The sequence below is a fragment of the Hydractinia symbiolongicarpus genome, chromosome 7 (genome assembly GCF_029227915.1).
Source record: "Hydractinia symbiolongicarpus strain clone_291-10 chromosome 7, HSymV2.1, whole genome shotgun sequence".
Classification (NCBI taxonomy): domain Eukaryota; kingdom Metazoa; phylum Cnidaria; class Hydrozoa; order Anthoathecata; family Hydractiniidae; genus Hydractinia; species Hydractinia symbiolongicarpus.
Genome location: NC_079881.1, coordinates 8620172 through 8640460, shown reverse-complemented (window position 1 = coordinate 8640460; position 20289 = coordinate 8620172). Strand labels below are relative to the sequence as shown.

The 20289-nt window shown below is 33.3% G+C and overlaps 2 protein-coding genes across 2 annotated transcripts; both read right to left on the bottom strand.

The window, feature by feature from the left end:
• Nucleotides 1-5527: 5527 nt before the first annotated feature.
• LOC130649389 (uncharacterized) lies at nucleotides 5528-8868 on the bottom strand. Its single transcript, XM_057455661.1, has 4 exons — nucleotides 6980-8868; nucleotides 6416-6638; nucleotides 6042-6300; nucleotides 5528-5937 (listed from the first exon to the last, which is right to left on the bottom strand). Exons 1-4 carry the CDS (start codon nucleotides 7572-7574, stop codon nucleotides 5539-5541), a joined length of 1476 nt encoding a protein of 491 aa, XP_057311644.1. The 5' UTR covers nucleotides 7575-8868; the 3' UTR covers nucleotides 5528-5538.
• A 3805-nt stretch (nucleotides 8869-12673) lies between these two features.
• Nucleotides 12674-17142, bottom strand: LOC130649117 (sphingosine kinase 2-like). Its single transcript, XM_057455333.1, has 5 exons — nucleotides 16696-17142; nucleotides 16187-16330; nucleotides 15655-15749; nucleotides 15238-15353; nucleotides 12674-14336 (listed from the first exon to the last, which is right to left on the bottom strand). The coding sequence occupies exons 1-5, from the start codon at nucleotides 17072-17074 to the stop codon at nucleotides 13547-13549; spliced, it is 1524 nt and encodes a 507-aa protein (XP_057311316.1). The 5' UTR covers nucleotides 17075-17142; the 3' UTR covers nucleotides 12674-13546.
• Between the last annotated feature and the right edge of the window lie 3147 nt (nucleotides 17143-20289).

The following is a 20289-nucleotide window of genomic DNA, read 5'->3' as shown; positions in this document are numbered from 1 at the left end:
TTTTATATTTTTCAAAAAAATATATCATTAAATATAAACTGTTTTTTTATAAAAAAATCCCTCATGTTATTATTGTTGCTTCGATCTTAAAACATTCCCCCCTAAACAAAACAATAACAAGCTTTGTGACGTCCTGTTTCTATGGCGATGTTTTAACTATACAGATTGTTGTCTGAGTTGTAAAGCAATGATTGTTGAAAAATATTCAGAAAGCAAAGTCTGCATGTGGCGATTGATCACCATAACTATAATTAGATATCATGTTGACTCTGTGCTTGCGAAAGAACATGCTGGAAGTGATTTCTGCGAAATAACCTGCTGGAAGTGATTTCATATAACGAAAGTAGCGAAAGCATTTAAAGAAGTAAAAGACGGAAAAGTTGAACTTTAAAGTTTATTTATTAATTTCAAAAGAGCAACTAAATTAAAAAAAAAATAGTGAATTAAAATTAATGTCTTTTTTTTTCTTTAGTATAACTCGCGAGTAACATGATATATTTTTTTAAAGATTTACTTGCGAGTAGTTTAATTATTGATTACTCTTATTTATTTTACTCGCACTCGCATTGTACTCTCACTCTGAATTATTTTACTCACATTTATTTGTACTCGTACTCTCAAAGATGTGTAGCTTTACTCGCGATCGGCACTTTATATTATTCCTGTGCTCCTTCATTGAACAGAACATTATTTATTTTGGTGTGCGATTAGCGCACGCCTGAGGTATTTAGTGTTTTTTTGGCGTGCAAAGATTGCACAGGAACATTTAAACATGGCGTGTGGGCGTGTGCGCGTGCGATCGCACGTCATTCCTGGCGAGGCCTGCATTTCACGTCAGCAAAAAATGTGAATTTTTGTTTTTATGATTCGCCTTAGCAATCCACTTTGTGATGCCGTAGAGTAATATAGCTCTCGTACTCTGTGAGGGAGACTGGGGTTTAATTCCTCTTGACCATAATTCAACATGGGCTGGATGTTACTATAGCCCCGGGTTAACTCAAGCCACGTGAGGGAAATTGGGCCGTTGGATTTTGCTAAGAGTTGTCTGTTACGGGCCCTAATTGGGTCTGCGTAGCTCAAAATGAGCATTAAATACTCTAGGACTCTTTATCTAAGCCATGGACCTTCCTGGAAATAATTGACAGGGTATATCCCTTAATATTTATGAGGCTGACCATGTAAAATATACATATCTATCTATCTATCTAATTTCATGTTGACAAAAACAGTGACATTTTTTTTCAACTTTTTGTCTGAAATCAGCAAATTACCTTTTAAATTCAAACTTTCCTTTTCCACACCAGCTTGTTCACATTTAAACTACTCTAATTTTATTTAGGTTAAATAAGCAAAATGCTCAGCAACCTTTTTATGATCTTCATTAATTCCTACATGTAAGGAATATTTTCTATTGCCTTTCTATATCTATACTTTCTATATATTTACGATAGAATCAATGCAATTGAAGGATTCTATAAATACTCTATTCAGCAAAATTTTGCCGATGTGAGCTTGTATTTTTCAAATCACCTCGACATTCCCCCCTCGGCATTTTGCCTTGTGCAGGACGTGGATTAGAAAGGCTGTTAAGTGTAAATCGATGCCTTTTAATTCATTTGAATTCACTAAAGTAATGGACTGAAAATAACGCTTTAACCAACATTCGCTATTTTTTCTGCCATGCAGATGATGCTATAGCTATATATAGCTACAGGAAAAAAGAGAAATTTACACAAAATGTAAACAAAGGAAATCATCCCTCTGACTGACCAGCCAGTTCCACCTATAAATAGATTTTTTATAAGCGTAACTTTCTTTATATAACAGCAACTCTCTTCCCCCATTACCCACTCTGTTATAACAGGGAAACTGGATATGCGCCGTTATAAAACACAACATCACAATACCTTCAATGAAAAGATACTGGGAACTAACTTGTTCCGTCATTTAATGAAGAAGTGTAACGAACAAAGGTACCGTTTATTCTCAAACACAAAATACAACAACATCGTGACATGAGCACAATATACCAACTCTCTCAAGAAGAAGAGAAATCCACATCACCATAGCAACCCATTGTACTCGTGATATGAAAAAATATTTACAATTCGTCGAATTGAACGGCGTTTAATAACAGTCTGTTACCACGGTCATCCAACAACATAGAGACAAGTAATTATGTGCCTAAATCAACTTCTAAACGACACTTGACACCTAAACAGTTTTTCAAACCAACTAAAATTCATATTACCATAGCAACAATATGCACCTACATTGTGCCTCAAAATATCAAACAAATTTATACTGTAGAACAGCCTGTTTACACAAATCTTCAACAAAACGTAGCGCATGGACACCTTTACCCAAGTCCAACTCTGAAATTAGCCGTACTAAAATCCTAAATTGTGTTTAACTTATAAAAGAGACCTGAGTACAAAATTTTAACCGGTCTCTTAAATTGATTATAACCCATATCGCTATGGCAACAAATAATACTCACATTGCGCATTTTTGAAAAACACGAACAACAGTCGACAACGGCCCGTTTAAACCGCCCTTTAACTATATACGGCTACACATGTCTTATAATCGACCTCTTTTCACTGGAGTAGTTGTCGTAGCAAGACATACATACGCAAGATATACACACGCACGATATACATACGGATCATGAATCAAAACGATCCTTTAAATTTGTTTCCGTTGCACGACAATAAGAACGGTAAGTTGAAAAAATAAAACTGTTTTTACTAACTGATGAGAATACCTAAACCAAGGTATGGCCCACTATCACGAGGAGTTATTGATTAGTCCGTGCTAGGACGGGGCCAAAAACTCCAATGACGGTAGAAATCAACTGATGATCTCATTATTCAGTTAGTTTTTTAAGAACGAAACACAAATTGCCAATATCAACACTTATATATTGGTAGATAACCAGAGCAAACGGAGCGGTTTTAGAATTTCCCCTTTACAGCAGAAGACAGTAATGCAAATAACCAACGACCAACTATCATATTATTTAAAATTATTTATCTAAGTATTTGTTATCATTCAACGACCAACGACGACAATCAAGAAAAAGTATTTGTTATCATCCAATGGCCAACGACCAACGACCAACGATGACAATCAAGAAAAAGTAATTGTTATCATCCAATGGCCAACGACCAACGACCAACGATGACAATCAGGAAAAAGTATTTGTTATCATCCAACGGCCAACGACCAACGACCAACGATGACAATCAGGAAAAAGTATTTGTTATCATCCAACGGCCAACGACCAACGACCAACGATGACAATTAGGAAAAAGTATTTGTTATGGTCCAACGACCAACTACCAACGAAACGGTTACGAGCAACAAATGGTTACGAGCCAACGGCCAACGACCAACGATAATTATATAAATCTATAAATCCTAGTAGGTGGATAAAACATTTTAAAATTTTAAAATTTCATATTTACTGCAAATTAAATACACAATAATAGCCTGGTGATAAATTGTTTAAAAGGATTCCCGCATAGAATTTATAGTTAATATTTTTTGTTCTTGTCAAATTCAAGATTAAAATATATCTGCAAGGACAGTCGAATTGATTTCAAATATCAGTTTGTACAGAACGAAAAATTTCAATTCTTCTATCCGTCTGTTCTTGAGTGGAAATGTATCTAAACTCAAATGGAAATCTTTAAAGTTAAATAATAAGAACGAAGAAAAAGGCTTTTTTTAAAATTGCAACAAAATTTTTGAAAAACTTTTTATCTTGTAATTGAAATTAGGAATCCATTGAAAAAATCCGAAAATAAATTATGAAAATGCGAAAATTTCATCCGACAAATACACAGAAGATAAGTCGCAAATGAATTTCGAAAATAAATCTTGATCCTTGTTAGCATATCTCCACATAAATTCCGCCATGTAAGATGAAAAGTGGGATTTTTTTACTCCAAATGATGGTAATGTTGATTTAACTTGCCTCCAGTGTCCTTCAATTTTATTTGTATGATCTCCGTTACAGTTAACAAATTCAACTGAGTGGTTAACTTTTAAATGTTCAAAATCTAATTCACTTAAAATATCATATGGTTTCCAAAAATCTGAAACTATAGTTGTACCAGGCAGGATCCAATTTTTTATTATAGGTATCAGCGTCTCTCTGTCTCTCTTTTCTACCGCTACAAGAAAGTTCTTTCGCGATTCTTCTTCTATACCACCAAAAACCCACTGTCCATCTACACGATGGCCCCTGTGGTATTTACGCTTTCCAAACTTACTTTCGTCAATTTGAACTCGTACACCTTTACCGCCAATCTTTGATGAATTTTGGAAGAGTAATACTTCACACGTTTCTCGGCAAAACATATCCCAGTCAACAGCAGTAGAACTTGATATGCACATTTGTTTGGCTATTTGATTTTGATCGATACCAGTGGTCCACCAATACGTCATTTCAATCACCTCTTCTATCGTCAAATTAGACTTTTCAAACCAGCTACCTTTGCGAATTGACGTTTCAACAAAATGACCATTCTTTTGGCAACGCCATCTAATTCCATCTGAACTTTTGCACTTAGACAAGATCATGTCATTGTTACATTTATCGCATTTTCTTTGTTTGATTAACAAATTGTTATCAAAACACCACGATAAGGCATTCTCTTTGGTATTCGTGATGTTTGTGATTAAGTATTTGTGTGTTGTAAATGCTGTTTTATCGGATGAGCGGATAAAACGATCATAACTGTTATGAGAAGGTCCAAATTGCGTAGACTTGTCATGACTAACACTATTGACACCACATTGTGTCCCCCGGCTTCTTAATCTTTTTAACGGTGGGTAATCCATGCTATGATTTAATCAGAAATTAATCAACTTCTTTGCAAGTTATTGAAATTATTGTATCAAAGAATATTTGTAGATTTGAAAAACGAATAATGAATCGTTAAATTGTAATATAATTATAAAATAATAGAAAATGTACTTACTATGGTCCCTTACTGTAATTTCTCAGGCAGAGTATTTGTCATTCGCGATACACAGAAAAGCTTATGTCAGATAACGGGACGTTAATGAATTCCCTACATTGCATAATTTTAGCTACTCTTGCAGTGTTAAAAGATTCATCAAAAACACATGACTTGTCTTCAGAAACTTTTTTTACAATTACTCATATTAATCATACAGAAAATAAGAAAACGTGATTAAATTTAAGCAATACAAATAATAGTAAAAACATGCTGAACACAACTCAAATGTTACGCAACTTTCCGAACAGTGTTTATACTTTTTCATGTACAAGCAATTTTTTATAAGAAACTGTTGTTATTTTTCGAGCATTTTTTGCCTCGGCATATCTGTATACAATTTGTCAATCGAGTAAAATAAGTTTTATTAAAATTTACAATTTTAAACCCGATTAACTTTGTTATAGCTAACCTATATATTTTGGTGTTGATAAATTTGTAAACTTTTTTATAAGTAAGAACGACTTATTCTATGGATATAGAAAAAGGATTATTTGAAAAATTTTTGCTAATGAATTTCAAGATTAATAGACTCGATAATCCGATCCGTAATACAAACAGGATGTTTGGCGAGCCTTTTTGTTTCATATTCACTTTCTTGTAACCAATTTTTTATTTCGGATGGCAAGTCCCTAAATTCTTTTTTAACAAATACTTTTGATGATTTTGACGACCCAACTGCTCTTACACTAACCAAACGACCAATGTCTTTGTTAACAAAGTTTTCTATAAACTTAACAAATTCTTGGGATAGTAAACCGCGAAATCTTTTTGATGTACTTTGTTTGAAAGATCTGTATGTGACGAAGGCACCCGGTGTCATTAAAACAGCTTTTTTATATTCATCAGAAGTTGGGGCACGTTTAACTGATGGTGTTTTGCTGGTACTAACCAATTCTGTGATATACTAAAACGAAAAATATTGTCATAAATGAGATGAATAAATGTCTATGAAAAGATAATAAATGCAAATTTGCTGTAACTTAATTATAAAATATTTAAAAGACTAACTGTGTAAAATAATTCTTTCTGTTCATCAATTGATTCAACATACATTATGGCACGTTCCAATGTTTGCAAGGAAATAGCTTCTGGTAGACATGTAAATTCAACTTCATTAAAAAGGGCATTATAAAAGTATTCCACTGTGTGTAGAGCGACAGCAACTTTTGGAATTAACTCTGGTTTTTTAGACTTGCTGGTTGGTCTGCCGTGCAAAAGATCGTTGTTTAGATCGGTCAAAAACTGTGTCTCCATGTTGTCGTACAATCTATACAAATTGGTAAAAAAAAAAATAAAGAGGGGGAAATAGAATTGAAGAAAAGGAAGAAGAGATTATTTATCATGTCATGTATAAAGTTTAAAATTATTAAAAATCTTCTTACTTTAACGCATTTTCGTCAAAATAGAATATTGTATTATCTATGTGTACATAGTTGGCATAAATATCCTTAATATCGATTGTTGTTGAGGATTGTTGGGCGATTTGTTGTTCCTTGGGCATCGGACGGTATGAACGAGGCGTTATAATTAAAAATCGGTCCAAAAATCCATTACCTTTATCCATTAAAGACAAAATAAAAGCCATGCTTTTTATTTGTGTAGCACCTTAAAAAATAAAGAATTTAATACGTGTGCATATTTTTAAAAACCTTTTTGTAATCACAAGAATTGATTTTGTTTAAACGTATATTCATCAGCCTTTATGGTGTATATTTTTGCTTCACTTTTTGGAAGGAGCTAAAAAGTTAGATTACGAACCAACTAACCGCATCTGCGTATACCGTAAATAACGGATTAAGGTTCCGGGGCGCTTACTTACAAATATTTCCCTAACCCCGGGACACTTATTCGACAGGGGGCGTATTGAGCACGGGGCGCTTAATCCGTCATTTACGGTATGCGTTGCATAAGGAGGAAAGAGAAAAGAATAAATAAAAAATAATTACCTAATATGCACAATGCGCAATTTTCAGGTATATATCTGTTATTTTCAGTACTGAATTGAATAGACACATTTTCTCCACTAAAAATCTTCGATAGAATCTCCATATCCCCAGTGTAATTCTCATCGTTTTTTTTCAATATTTTGTACAAGTACTCCTGTATTTCGGCATTAACAATGTATGTACATTTTCTTGTACAGAGGCACTTTGTCAAGCCAGATGTGGTGGTGTTAGATATAATGTCTGTATCTTCTTGAATAGCCTTTAATGGTTGATTAACTGCCATCTTAATAGCGGGCGACTTTCCTGTAGACGGCTGCCCAACAAACAAGAAAAATGTGTTAAGGTTAATGCTATAACCATTTCTTATTTCGATCGAACCGTGATTTTTAGAGGTCAAGTAATTAGCTGTAGTTATTACGGAAGCAAGAACATATCCAATGTTTGTACCTGCAGCTGTTGCTTTATTGTTAAGGTATGTAAACAATTGTTCGGATAGAACGTTTTCATACTTGACGTCATGATTAATAAATCTTGAGTTTAATTCGGCCCAAACTTCTTCAGGTTGTGAATTAATAATTGATTTTGAAGAATACATTATAAAAGATATGGGCGATAGATACGCGAAGCCGTTTGTTACAAGAATGACTTTTTTAATAAACGGTCGTTATTTTTAACGTCGGATACGATGTCGTGACATTGCGCGAAGCAACGAATTAAAAGACGCGTAGGCGCTAACGTGATAGTGTTGAAGACGTTGCATATAGCGTTATTTTGGTTAATGATTTTACAAAAGTTGGTCGTTGGTTGTATTAAATTTAATTTACTATTTGAAGGGGATATTCTAAAGTTTAGCCGAGCAAACTACAACAACATGTTCGCTCGAACAAACTTAAACTAAACCAATTTGATTGTTCAATGTACGATGGGGAAAGCGAGAGGGAATAAGACACTGATTTTCACACACGAAGCAGGGGTGGGTTAATTTTACCAGACAAAATCACCTAAGCTTGACGACCTCTTTTTGTTTGTTAAAGATGTTATCCAGATAAGAAGATTGAATTGGCTGGGGTACTTGGAAAGAATGGAGTGGGTGATAATTGGGTAAGAAAGTGTAGAGACTTGATAGTTCCTGGGGCAAGCCTAGAGGCAGACCGAGAAAGACTTGGCAGAAGTTATAAGGACAGACTTGATACAGAAGAAGTTGAGTTTAGATCTAACACAGATAACAAACGAAACTTAAAGAAATCGTTAAAGAAGTCGTTCGATAAAATGTAACGGCATTTTACAAGAACAAAAACACTAAGGAAAATTGTAGATATTTACGAAAATTGTTTCAAAATTGATCAGATTAGAAGAGGGTCATTAATATACCCCATCCAACCCATGCTTGCATGGAAAACGGACGTTAAGCCGAGAATGATGATGATAATGATGATGTCACAAGACAAACCCAGGCCTCATATTTTAAAAGACAGATTTAATAGCGAGATACAAAAAACTCTTTTCAGCATCACTAGTGACTTTGTCAGTTACTGTAGTAACATTGGGTAGTCTCAGTATGACACTAAACGAAAAATAATAAAAAAGGGGTCAAAATAAATTTAAAAAAACACCCAATCCCTGTGAATTTCTCTGTAAAGCAGATGTCCGTCGCTACTTAGACGCCATCATTGCTTCCATTCGTACGGTGCACGACACTATGCCCCAGGGTCTTTAATTTGTTTGCTGTACTTCTTTTGGTTTTTTCCACAGGGGTCATTTCTCTATAATTTAACGCGTCCTCTAATTAACGCAAAATGGGCTTTTTTTAAAATTTACTGAATTTATTTTCTCTATATAATTATTACCGCGACCCTTATAAGCAATTATTTTATCGGCCGCGTTAAATTAGAGAAATGACGGAAGACAGGAGGAGAAGTAAGCAGACATTTCTTACACGGTAAGTAATAGGACTACTTTTTTAAGTGCAGTTTGTGTAAAAAATAAGATACAAACACGGCTTCTTTTTGAGGGCATTTGACCCGCTAATAAAAACACAACCTTACTAAACTAAATCTGTTTCAAGCAAATCTGAAATTCGGCACGTACACTAAACTCTCGTGTTGTATATAAGATTTGAATTTAAAGTGTTTATATTTTCACTAAAGAAACACGTACACGAACAATAAAAGAAGCAATCGAAAGATTTATAAATAGCACCTATCAGGTAATTCTTGTAGGTCTGGTTCCAGTGAAACAGTCATTGTTACAAAGCGTTGTAAACCTTTATTAGGCGAGAGTGAGTGGACTTTATTGCAGCAGTAGCGCAATACTAAAATTGACGATCATCATTTTGAAAAAATAAATTTTCCAATAAAAAGTTGTATTTGTTTGGGAAATACTCATGGTTTTAATGACGTTCCCATCAAACTTTTATTCAAAAATCTGGAAAAAAGGTAACCAGGCTTTAGATTTCTTAGCATGCAGGTTAAAAAACCCTGGGGACGAAGGTGATTTCTTGGCTGAAGAAGGTCGTAAGATCACTTTTTTTGTTTAAAACATAACATAGCTTCAAACAGACCTGAATTTCATTCATTTATTTGAGATGTTTAAAAGAGATTTAGGACAAAGCTAAAATGGCAGCTTCAAGATTCCTTAACATTTTTGAACAAGAATGGAGCAGGCACGGATTATTTTACTAATTCTTGATAAGCAGCTGAGGCGATGCAAACACATTCTTAATCATGATGATGACAAGAAAAGAAGCCTAGTGATTAGTGTTGATTTTACTGAGAAAACAGCCTTGTCACCGGGCCTTACGAGATCTACTTACAGTTTGCTTGGTTGTATTCTCATTACTCAACACCATCTCATATTCTGGAAAATACGCCGGGTTGGCATTGATTTCTTTCACTGCCATTTGCGCACCAATCATGTTTTGACGGTCCTGAAATTTCAACATATCAAAAAACCCACCAATATAAAATTTTGCTGGAGGACATGTAAAACCGTATCCGGCATTCACCCGATGTGCTTCCAAAGTGTCGTAATTATTCGAACAATGACATTCTTCACTGTCGACAGCCGTTTTGTTTGTCGTTATAATTTCCGACGTGACGTTATTAAAACAAGCTGATGTCGTACAATTTATAGCCGCTGAGATGTTGGGAGTGATACACACCATGTCTGTACTGTTATACAATTTCCCTTTAGTATCTGTCGTAGACACTGGTACAAAGATTGAACTTTTTTCGACACTGACGTTCATTGTCGTCACGTTAAGACGTATGTTTCTACAGCAACAAAATGTGTACATGTCTTTTCTTAACTGTTGATTGTCATTTATACAAACATCTATCGCTGACGCTGCAGTGAGACAGGAATACAATAACCAAAAAAACTTCATCATAGCTGTCTGCTAGTTAGGTTATGAAAGTAATAGCGGTGTATCGTTTTGATAATACTTCTGATGACTTTTGCGAAATGTTAAGTACGGATAATTTAGCGACAAAACAATACCAATCAAATCTTATCCCACTGATAATTTTTAACTTTTTTCTATTCTTACTTTTTAATACTGAAGTATTTTTTTTCTGTTTCTTTTTTACAATTATTTAACAGTTGTATAGTAATAATTGTGGAAAAAAATTAAGTCTCTGGACTTCATTGTATCTACGAATTATAATTTTTTTAGTTAATTTTTTTGTGAATTATCATACAAGGTAATAATTAGGCAGCTATTAATTATATTACGTTAAATGTTTTGATTCCCAGTGTATTTCTTTTATATTGTCACACGATGCTAGATTATCTGCGCATGCGCGTAACACTTAAAAGAAACTCGCTTTCTCAATCTTACCTTTAGTGCACATGCATATATTGCACTGGGGTCTAAACTTAAGAATCTCAGGTATGGTAATTAAATTTGACACAAGCGATAATTGATCTTTTTTATTGATGGTATTTTTAGATCAGATAACTATGGTTATATGCTTTTTATAATCTGGCCAGAAAATTGCGTATTTATTCAAAATATTGCCTTTAATTTTAAATAATTAAATCCTCAAACGTTCTTTCAATGAAATAAGGAACTCTGTGTCATAAAAAAGAAGCTACATTTTTTCCAAATCTTGTCAGTGAACGAAAAAAAGTAACATTCTAAAGGTTATTATCTTGTTATTTGAAGTCAACTTTGTCCTCAAAACTATTTAGTTTCTTTGTCCCATTTAAAAAGAAATAGAAGATAAAATGTAATGGGCCGAGGTTAATTTTGAGCCGCAATTTTTTTTTAAGTAAAGAATTTACGTGACTTTAACTGTATTATACACATCCCTAAGGAGTTACTTCGATAAAAAAAATTCTGTTGTTGCTTAGCAATAGTTTAAACGTGGATGGAAATAAAAATAATATAAGATACCAACTTGGGAGAAGCAATATCCACAATATGATACTACAGAGCTGGGCTTATCCAACATTTTGGATGAATCAACCAGACAACGAGGCTAAATAAGATCCTGGTCCAGTAAAGCAATGACCTCATTCACCAAGTCTTTTTTACTATTTGAGTCTAGCTAAGATTTGGAGAAGCGCTGAAAACGCATTTCCTTGAGAAGGGGAGGGGCGCTAAAGAAAATGAATGAAGGAATCATCGTATGGTCATAGAACGTGCCATAAATGTTTGCCTGCTCATTTGGATAGACTTGGGAATAAAAAAATACGGATTCCCTGACTTTTCTACACCCAAACAAAAAAATTATTTCCCGATCTTTTTTATCGAATTTTTGACATGTGTAACCTCATTTTATTCTTTATGTTTCATATTTATTTTCATATTTATATTTATTCTTATTATATTGAAAATATTTAGTCCAGGAAAAATGACTAATTTAAAAAAAATTGGTCGGGGAAAAGTGACTAAAATTTCCTTGGTGATTAAATTTTTCCCTAAAATTTTTACCGACTAAATTTTTTACCGACTTTTTTTTTCATGACGTTAGAATTGTTAGTAGGGGTACAGTCGCACAACAGTTACAAGAGTTGCACAACAGTTGTACAATAGCCGCACAACAGTTTTGCAATAGTCGCACAGCAGTTGTACAAGAGTCGCACAACAGTTGTACAATAGCCGCACAACAGTTGTACAACAGTCGCACAACAGTTGTACAAGAGTTGCATAACAGTTGTACAACAGTCGCACATCAGTTTTACAATAGTCGCCGTTAATAGTTAACAAATTAACGGAAACTCGTGTTGTACAACAAAAGTCAAACAAGAGATGTTGTACCACAAATGGTATAGAAATAGAATTTGTTTTACCTCTACACTATTCCACGTGGCCTTGTGGTTATGGAGTTCGCTTTGCAATCACAAGGTCTGTGGTTCGGTCTACAGCGCAGGCATGTTTAGCAAGTGTCTTTACCACAGCTACGGGTCAACCCATGCCATGTGAGGGAAATTGGGTAGGCAATGCCGGTGTACACTTAACGTATACATTCCAAACACAGGACCCACATTGATAACAGTGTTTCAAACACTGAAGTGGCTATATCCTGTATAAATATTCGGAATAATAATAATAATAATAATAATAATAATAATAATAATAATAATAATAATAATAATAATAATAATAATAATACTGGTTCTAATGAAAACCAGCCTTTAGGGTATCTTCTTTATTCAGATATAAACTGACCTTTCAATATAGAATATACATCGTTTTTCAATATTATTTATTTTGTATTCACTCAGATATATAGCTAAGATTACTATATTATTACTATATATTTATTATCCTGAAAATTTAAACGCTACGTTAAAAAAAATAACATAAAAATATTTCACAATTTATATAATAAAAAACAAAACAATATAACTTAGGTCTTTACAAATTCTAAATGATGGCAACAACTGCATCTTCTTTTATGGGTGCGCTTAACTCTGGTTCTTTTTGCCAGATCGAGAAGTATGTTTACACCCTTTTTTATAAAGAATAATAAAATTTTAACCAGGCTGGTCATTTTTTTATTTCTCTATTTTTTTTAAACAACTGTTCGAGCCGGTATATCATATGTTTAGCAATACAAAAGGGTAGGGCGTTATCTGAGAGATAGGGCGTTATCTAAGAGGGTAGGGTGTTAAAGTGAATGAAGATTTTATTCGAAGCATTACAGTATATAATTTTTAAATTTTCCCCACTTTTATCGACAAACACCGAAATATTTGTGCTAAAAAAAATAAAAATATTGAGAAGTTCAAGACATTAGGCTATGCAATTAAATCTTTTAAGATCTAAGAAAACAACAGCCACTTAACCGTTCAAAAAAACTCATAACAAGAACATAAGAAAAATAACATATGGAACAAACAATCAGTGGGACCTAACTCTCATACTCATTTTATTTTATATATCTTCAATAGTATTGGTGCCACTAAAGAGTCATCAATCAATTACGTGATTAATTTGTCCCTTAGAAACAGGTCGTTATGTCTGTTTGGATTGACATAAAAGTTGTTCTTCTAAGTTTTTAAGGTGAATCAACAGTTTGGAAGCTTTTAAGCAATGGCTTTAAAACACGGCAAACAAATTCACGTGGTTACTTTAGGCATCATAATAATGTTCGCTAAAGATGGTAGCACTTTGCCGTGGATATTACCGTACTTCACTTTTTCACCGTCAACTGCCATATTGCCAGTTACCTCTTTTGACGGCTCCAAGCGAAATTCTGTCACGAACAATTCTTCCACTGCATCAAATTGAAGATGCTTTCCGTATTCAAAAGCTGTAAAGACATCTAACAGTCTCTTCTTAGTTATACCTCGACGTATGAATTGCACGTTTAACAGCCCGTCGTCGAAGAAAGAACATGGCGAACTGTACATATTGTCTCCTAAATGACTGAGCGAAGACACACCTACAGTGACAAAGTCGCCGTCGATGCTTTCCCAACTTGACGGGATTTCCGCGTCGAGTGACGGAAATGGCGGTCGCTGTGATGAAGATGTCGTGCCAGCTGTATTTTCCGTGTGATGTTCTTGGTTTGAGGTGTTCATATCTGAATTTAAACATAATTTAGCACATCCTTCTATCATGTCAATTACGTCTCCTTCTTCCGCAATAGAAGGCGCAGGTAGATACGAAAATCTTCCTCGATAATGTCGTAAGCCAAGTATACGCTGCAAAGATGTGAGCGTAAATCGAAAACCACCTAAGGCTCTGTATTTTTCAGATTCTATATCAACATCAGACATGAAGCCCCATGTTACACTAAGAAATCCGTAAAATGTTTCAGTCTCACTCGTCACAGCAAACAAATCCATTGGATGTGAAGTACCCTTCAACACAACGTATAAAGCGTTGACCAGTGAATTAGCTTCTCTAAAAAAACAACAGAGATTTCATAATAAGGACATAAGGAAGAAGAATAAAAATCAATTAAAGCTGATTTAAAAATGGAGAGACATTACTTTTACTGATAAGCGCATAAACTTTAGTGAATGGGAACAAGGAAAGCAAAGCTATTTATTTCTAAATCCAGGGAATGAAATATTGATTTTTCGTCACATTGATAATGTTATAAGCCAAAATTGGTCAAAAGATACAAATGCCTTTTTTTAACATAATAATTTGGCATAAGTAAATTTAAAAAAAAATGCTGAATATGAAGACGACAATAAAATTTTGTTTTTTGTCACCTGAATTCTATTTTTAGGCCAAAATTTGTCTAAAAATTAAATATACTTTGTTTTTATTAAAATTTGGCGCATTAAACAAAAAGGCATGTCATTAAAATATTGACTTATCATCTGTTCCAAAACTGGTCAAAAAAATAAAACTGGTTTCTATTAAATAAAAAGGAATGGCATTAAAATTTTGTTTTATCATCTGTTCCAAAATTGGTCAAAATAATAAAACTGGTTTCTATCTGACAAAAGTTGCCATAGTAAACATAAAAAGTTTTTTTCTTGTAAAAAAAAATATTCTATTCTCACTTCCAGTATATTTTTTCTTCAAACTAGGGCAAAAATTGAACTTTTCCAACAGCTATAGCATCATATTAATTATCTCACAATTTCGTTACTTATGGCATGAATCTTCAAGTCGCGACACCTTTTTTTTATATTTGATTCCTGTATTTTATTACTGGAAAAATTATTGTTGGTGCTACCTGACGTCTAATCATAAGCATGGGCATAACTAAATAAATTATTTGGTATTTGTAGAAAAGGGAAAAGGATTTTTCTTTCTTTCTCTGTGATTTGTAGGGAGACAAACATACTTTGCAGAAAACAATATTGATGCAGATAATGCGTTGCCAGATCCGGTGGGTAAAGTCCCAACAGGAAGTTTAATTGCTTCATTCCAATCGTCTCGTTTCAATATACCATTTAAATACTAAAAAGTAAAGCAATAGTTTAAAAATGCTTGAAATTTGCACGCTATTTTTTAATTTCTATTATTATTCTTAAGTGAACATTCCTATTGATATCACTATTAGTGTCAATCGTGATTTTGTTTAGACAAGCTAGAAAACCTGACAAAAACGCGTTAACCATTTCAGGTATAACATTTCACCATCCTATATACCTTCAAAAACCTGATTATTTTACTTCGTTTTAGTAATTTTGAAAAGTTTAGCCAGACCTTGCATTTATTTCACTCAGCCAAAAAAAATAAAGGAGAAGTTTGTATATACCTCATAAGTAAGACCATCACCAGAACAAATAATAACTCCATCCCAGGCATTAATATCCAATTCCATAGCAACTTTTGTACAATGCCCAGCATATTCTAAACATTGAATTGGTATTTCTGAAGATATTTAATTTACTCATAGAATACTAGAAAGCATAACTTTTGATACATCAAAAATTGGTTTGTAGGCCAAATTTTGGCTTTAAATGAAAAGTGGAAGAACAGTAAACTTTAATGCAAAAACAAGTAACATGCTGATAAAAAATCCATCAATATTTATTAATAGCAACAACGTGATTGCTGTACCTTCTTTGTTTGTAATCTTATTCTACTAATTCAACATCCCCAACATATACCTAAATACATCACCAGCATTTGCTTGTCCCTAGGATTTTTTGAGAAATTCTAAATAATTTATATAAGCTAAATTTTGTCTTTATTTCAGTTAGTTTGTTTAGTATTTCGCAAAAGCTTGACGACTCAGTGTTTTATCCAATTTATGGACCCTAGAAGTAAACAACAATCATCCATACCTGTCACAACAGCTTTATAGGAAACATTTGCTAGCATCAGAAGTGGCTCAATGGTTCTCTTGAAGTGTTGCAAGCTTTTTCCAGGTCCACTTTTTGGATTAATGAGAATAAAAAACCTCTTTCGAGGAGGAAAAGTTTCTTTCTCTGAAACAAAGAAGTACAAGTTTGGTATTGTTCACAACATTTTTTATACATTAAGACAGAAAGAGTATTTTAGGAATATATCATCGTGTGTGCATAGATAAATGACCTTTACAAGAATTCTCTATTGTTATTTGACAACACAAATTTAAGTGGATGCCAAGAACAACAACAACAACAACTGAAACACCAGTATTTAAACATCAGTTATACAGGAAATATTGTTTTTTTCTTTTTAACTTTTGACTTTAAATTGAAGAAACTGTGATGTCTCCTTCAAGAGCTACTTTAAAAATTGAACGACTTTGATTTAGCATGATTTGCAAATAAATTAAGCAGTACTAAACTATAAATTTTATTATGCTTACCTTCTAATTCAGTCATATTTATTTCTTTATCCCACAACAGCCATGCTATAGTCCGTGCCCAGGTTTCACAAATAGTTCTATTTTCCTGCTTATCTTCTGATTCACTGACACGAAATGTATACACTACTTTCTGTCGAAAGCCCTTTTTATTTTTAGTCAGTGTTATGATTTGAAAAAAAGATGAAGTATCATTCGCAATTTTATTCTCAAACATCTTTGATCCAATGATATTTTCAATAAGGATAGATGTAAAGTTTTTTTGTGGCTTGTTGTTTGCTTCTTGTCGAAACATAATGTTCTTCCTTGTCAGACTAACATTTAACGTTGTTTTACATGCTGGTAGCAACTGAAATTGTCCACGTAAGATAGCTTCCTCCATCTTCAGATGTCTACAAGGCACCGCTTTAAATTTAATAATGTAATATCTAAACAAATACACCCAAAGTTGTTACCATCAGGATGTCATCCAGAAATCTAAAATAGGGGCTGTTAAATTCCAAATAGGAATTTAGTAAAGGTGATTTGAGGAATTAATAAAATCTCGCTCCTTTAGAAGTTGTATGAAATAAGTAGGCCTCATTTTTAGGAGTGCACAAAATATGGTTACTTGTTAAAATGATTGGGAAATTCAGGATGAATTTTAGCTAAGAAACCTCCATTTAATGACTACTGCGTACTTTTTATTACATATAATGGGTGGCCCATGCATAAAAATATTAGGGATGTCTATAAATTACAGACCTGTATGAAGTGTGTTCCTAGATGAGCAAGAAGATGTCTAGCTGTTATTGTTGTCTTATTTTTATCTTAGTTTTAATACAAACAATCTTAAGGTCTTAACAACTATACTTAAGGGTGTCAGAAGTTGGATATTATGTTTAACCCCATTCTGTCTGGTTTTTTTTAAACACATTACAACCAGGGAGGGGGTGGGTGTTCCCTTTCACAACTTTTGTGAGGCTTTTTTAAAGTTTAATATGTCATTTAAGGAAAAAAATGACAACAATAAATTTTTGGTGATGTCAGCACTTTTTCTGTGATGTCATTGCAAGCTTAATATTTGTCCATATAATCACTATCTGCCTAAAATTTGACGATAATTTAGTTCTAAAACGGATTTAACATTCTGTTTAAACTTTCTAACAGCTATATAAAATGTTTTAAAAATATTTTGTGATTGTTACGTTGATTCATATGGAAAGATGACAAAAATGTCCCTGAAAATCCAATTTGTCCTGATTTTTAGATAAAATCCGAAAAAGAGAAATTTAAGAAATGTAATATAATAAAGCTGTGTTGTGAGTTTTAACTTATAAAGAAAGTTATTTTCTAGATTATAGGGATTTCATAAAAATTTAAGTTCAAGATAGTAGTGTCATTCATTTTTGGAAATAATATACACCACAATAAGATTACCATTGTTTTAACCACAAACAATAATCATAAAACAAATTGATGCTAGTCACAGATGTGTGCACATTTACAGTCCTGTACATGGAGTGAGTTCCCAGATGAGCAACAACTGTCTTGTTGTACTGTTGTCTTTTTTTATTTTCTGTTCTGATCTAATAAAATCTACTGTGAGGTATTCTACATTACAATTCATAGGTAATTAAGTTATTACAGAAAGTGTCTTTTTTTAATGTATCATGCCCTTCTGTTTCAGGGTAAATTTCGAATTAAAAACACCCCTTACTTTGCACATAGATTTTTGTTTTGGGCCATTATTGGGGCTGGCTGGCGACTTTAAATTTAAAATAAACTATTTTTCCATATTAATCTGTCTATATGCTAACTGTTGACCAAATATTTTTTATAGAAGAAAAGTCAAGCTTGGTTAGAGTCAAAGACATAGCTAAGCTCTTTATTTATAGATATATTTTTATCAGTCCATTTCCTAATTCTTAACAACCAATTTTGTTTTCATACAGCCTGTTTTAAAAATGGCAGATGTACTGCAAATGTGATTGGTCATATGATTTAGCCACTTTAGTCAATATCACAACAGCTGCAATCAAATTTCTGACTTTCCTGTGGGCGAACATGTGTTTAAGTTTTTTACAATGATAAAACATTTTAAGATATAGTATATAATAAATGTTGCTATGTTTTTTATAAAATGGAAATAGGATAGGCAAATATATAATGCTGCTACAAGGGTTTAGAAGTACTTAGGTAATTCTATAGTTTAAACATTTTTTTTTTTTGTAGCCTGGAATTATCTACCAAGGTTGTTTTGCTCAGATTGCAAAAACGGTTTATTTATAAACAGAACATCCGGATTATGTAGGCATGGCCAGATTATGTTTTTTGCCCTGATTATTTATGCCGTGGTGACCGGATTATGAACGCTAATATAATGGCTGGCCAAGTAGGCTGTTATGGAACACCATTAAAAACTAGGCATGGTGAAAGAAAAAAATTCTCCACATAATATTTCTCTGCAAGATAGAACACCATTGAAAACTAGGCATGGCAAAAAAAAAAGCCTCAACGTAATTTTTCTCTCCAGGATAAAACACCAATGAAGCTAAGCATAGCGAAAAAATAGTCTCAACGTAATTCTTAGTATAAACTCCTCTTCTGAGTACATTTCAACATAATATACTTTGAAGAAACTAAATTTCACGGAACTAGATTTTGCGGATGGGTTGGCTAATTTTTATTTTTCGCAGGAATTGAATTCTGTGGATGACCTAAATTATTTGTTTTGCGGGAATTTTGGTGAAAAGTTATTAAACTTGCGAATCCCAAAAAGTTTTTACGAAATTTAATTTCATTTGAGAACAAAAACAACTTTACCACCAGGGCTATTTGCTTGTCAGAAGTGATGACGAATGATATAAAAACCGGTCAGCCACGATTAAGTCTGTTCTATAAGTGAGGAATAACGCAAAAGTGTTGCACATAAGCCAGCCTGCCTCGATCTATGAAGTGGGAAATAATATAAAAACATAAGCCAGCCTGCCCTGATTGTGTTCGTTCTATAAGTGAGGAATAACATAAAAGTGTTGCAGAAAAGCTGGTCTTCCCCGATTATTTTCGTTCTGGAAGTGAAAAACAATATAAAAATGTTGTACATAAGCCTGCCTTGATTATGTTCGTTTTAAAGTGCAAAAAAATAAACAGAGCAAGCTGGCATACATAATCCAACCGGTGCAGAAGAGATATAAAATTTTAAATTGAATTAAATCTATGGAAAATCACTGGACAATACACCCATAAACACACAGTGCAGTCAAGGGTCTTTGTGTAACCGAGTTGTCCAACCCAACCTCGTGCTTTATACCACTTTTGTTAACAGTTTTCTGAAAGGATCATATTATTCAACTCAAAGTAGAAATTAAGGTCTGACAGTAGGCTATCTACATAATTAGCTAGCTAAGGATTTTATCAGAGAGAAAATCCTTTAATCTTAGTACTTTGTTATACTGTCTAGGAACTCAAACAAGTCCTCATATGGCCATATGGTAGCTGGTTAATAATGGAAATAGTGAAAAACATAAAACGTTATAAACTGAGACAAAAGCCAAAGCCACTCATCACACAGACCACCAAAGAAGGTGGAAGATCCACCAACCACCACACTGCACT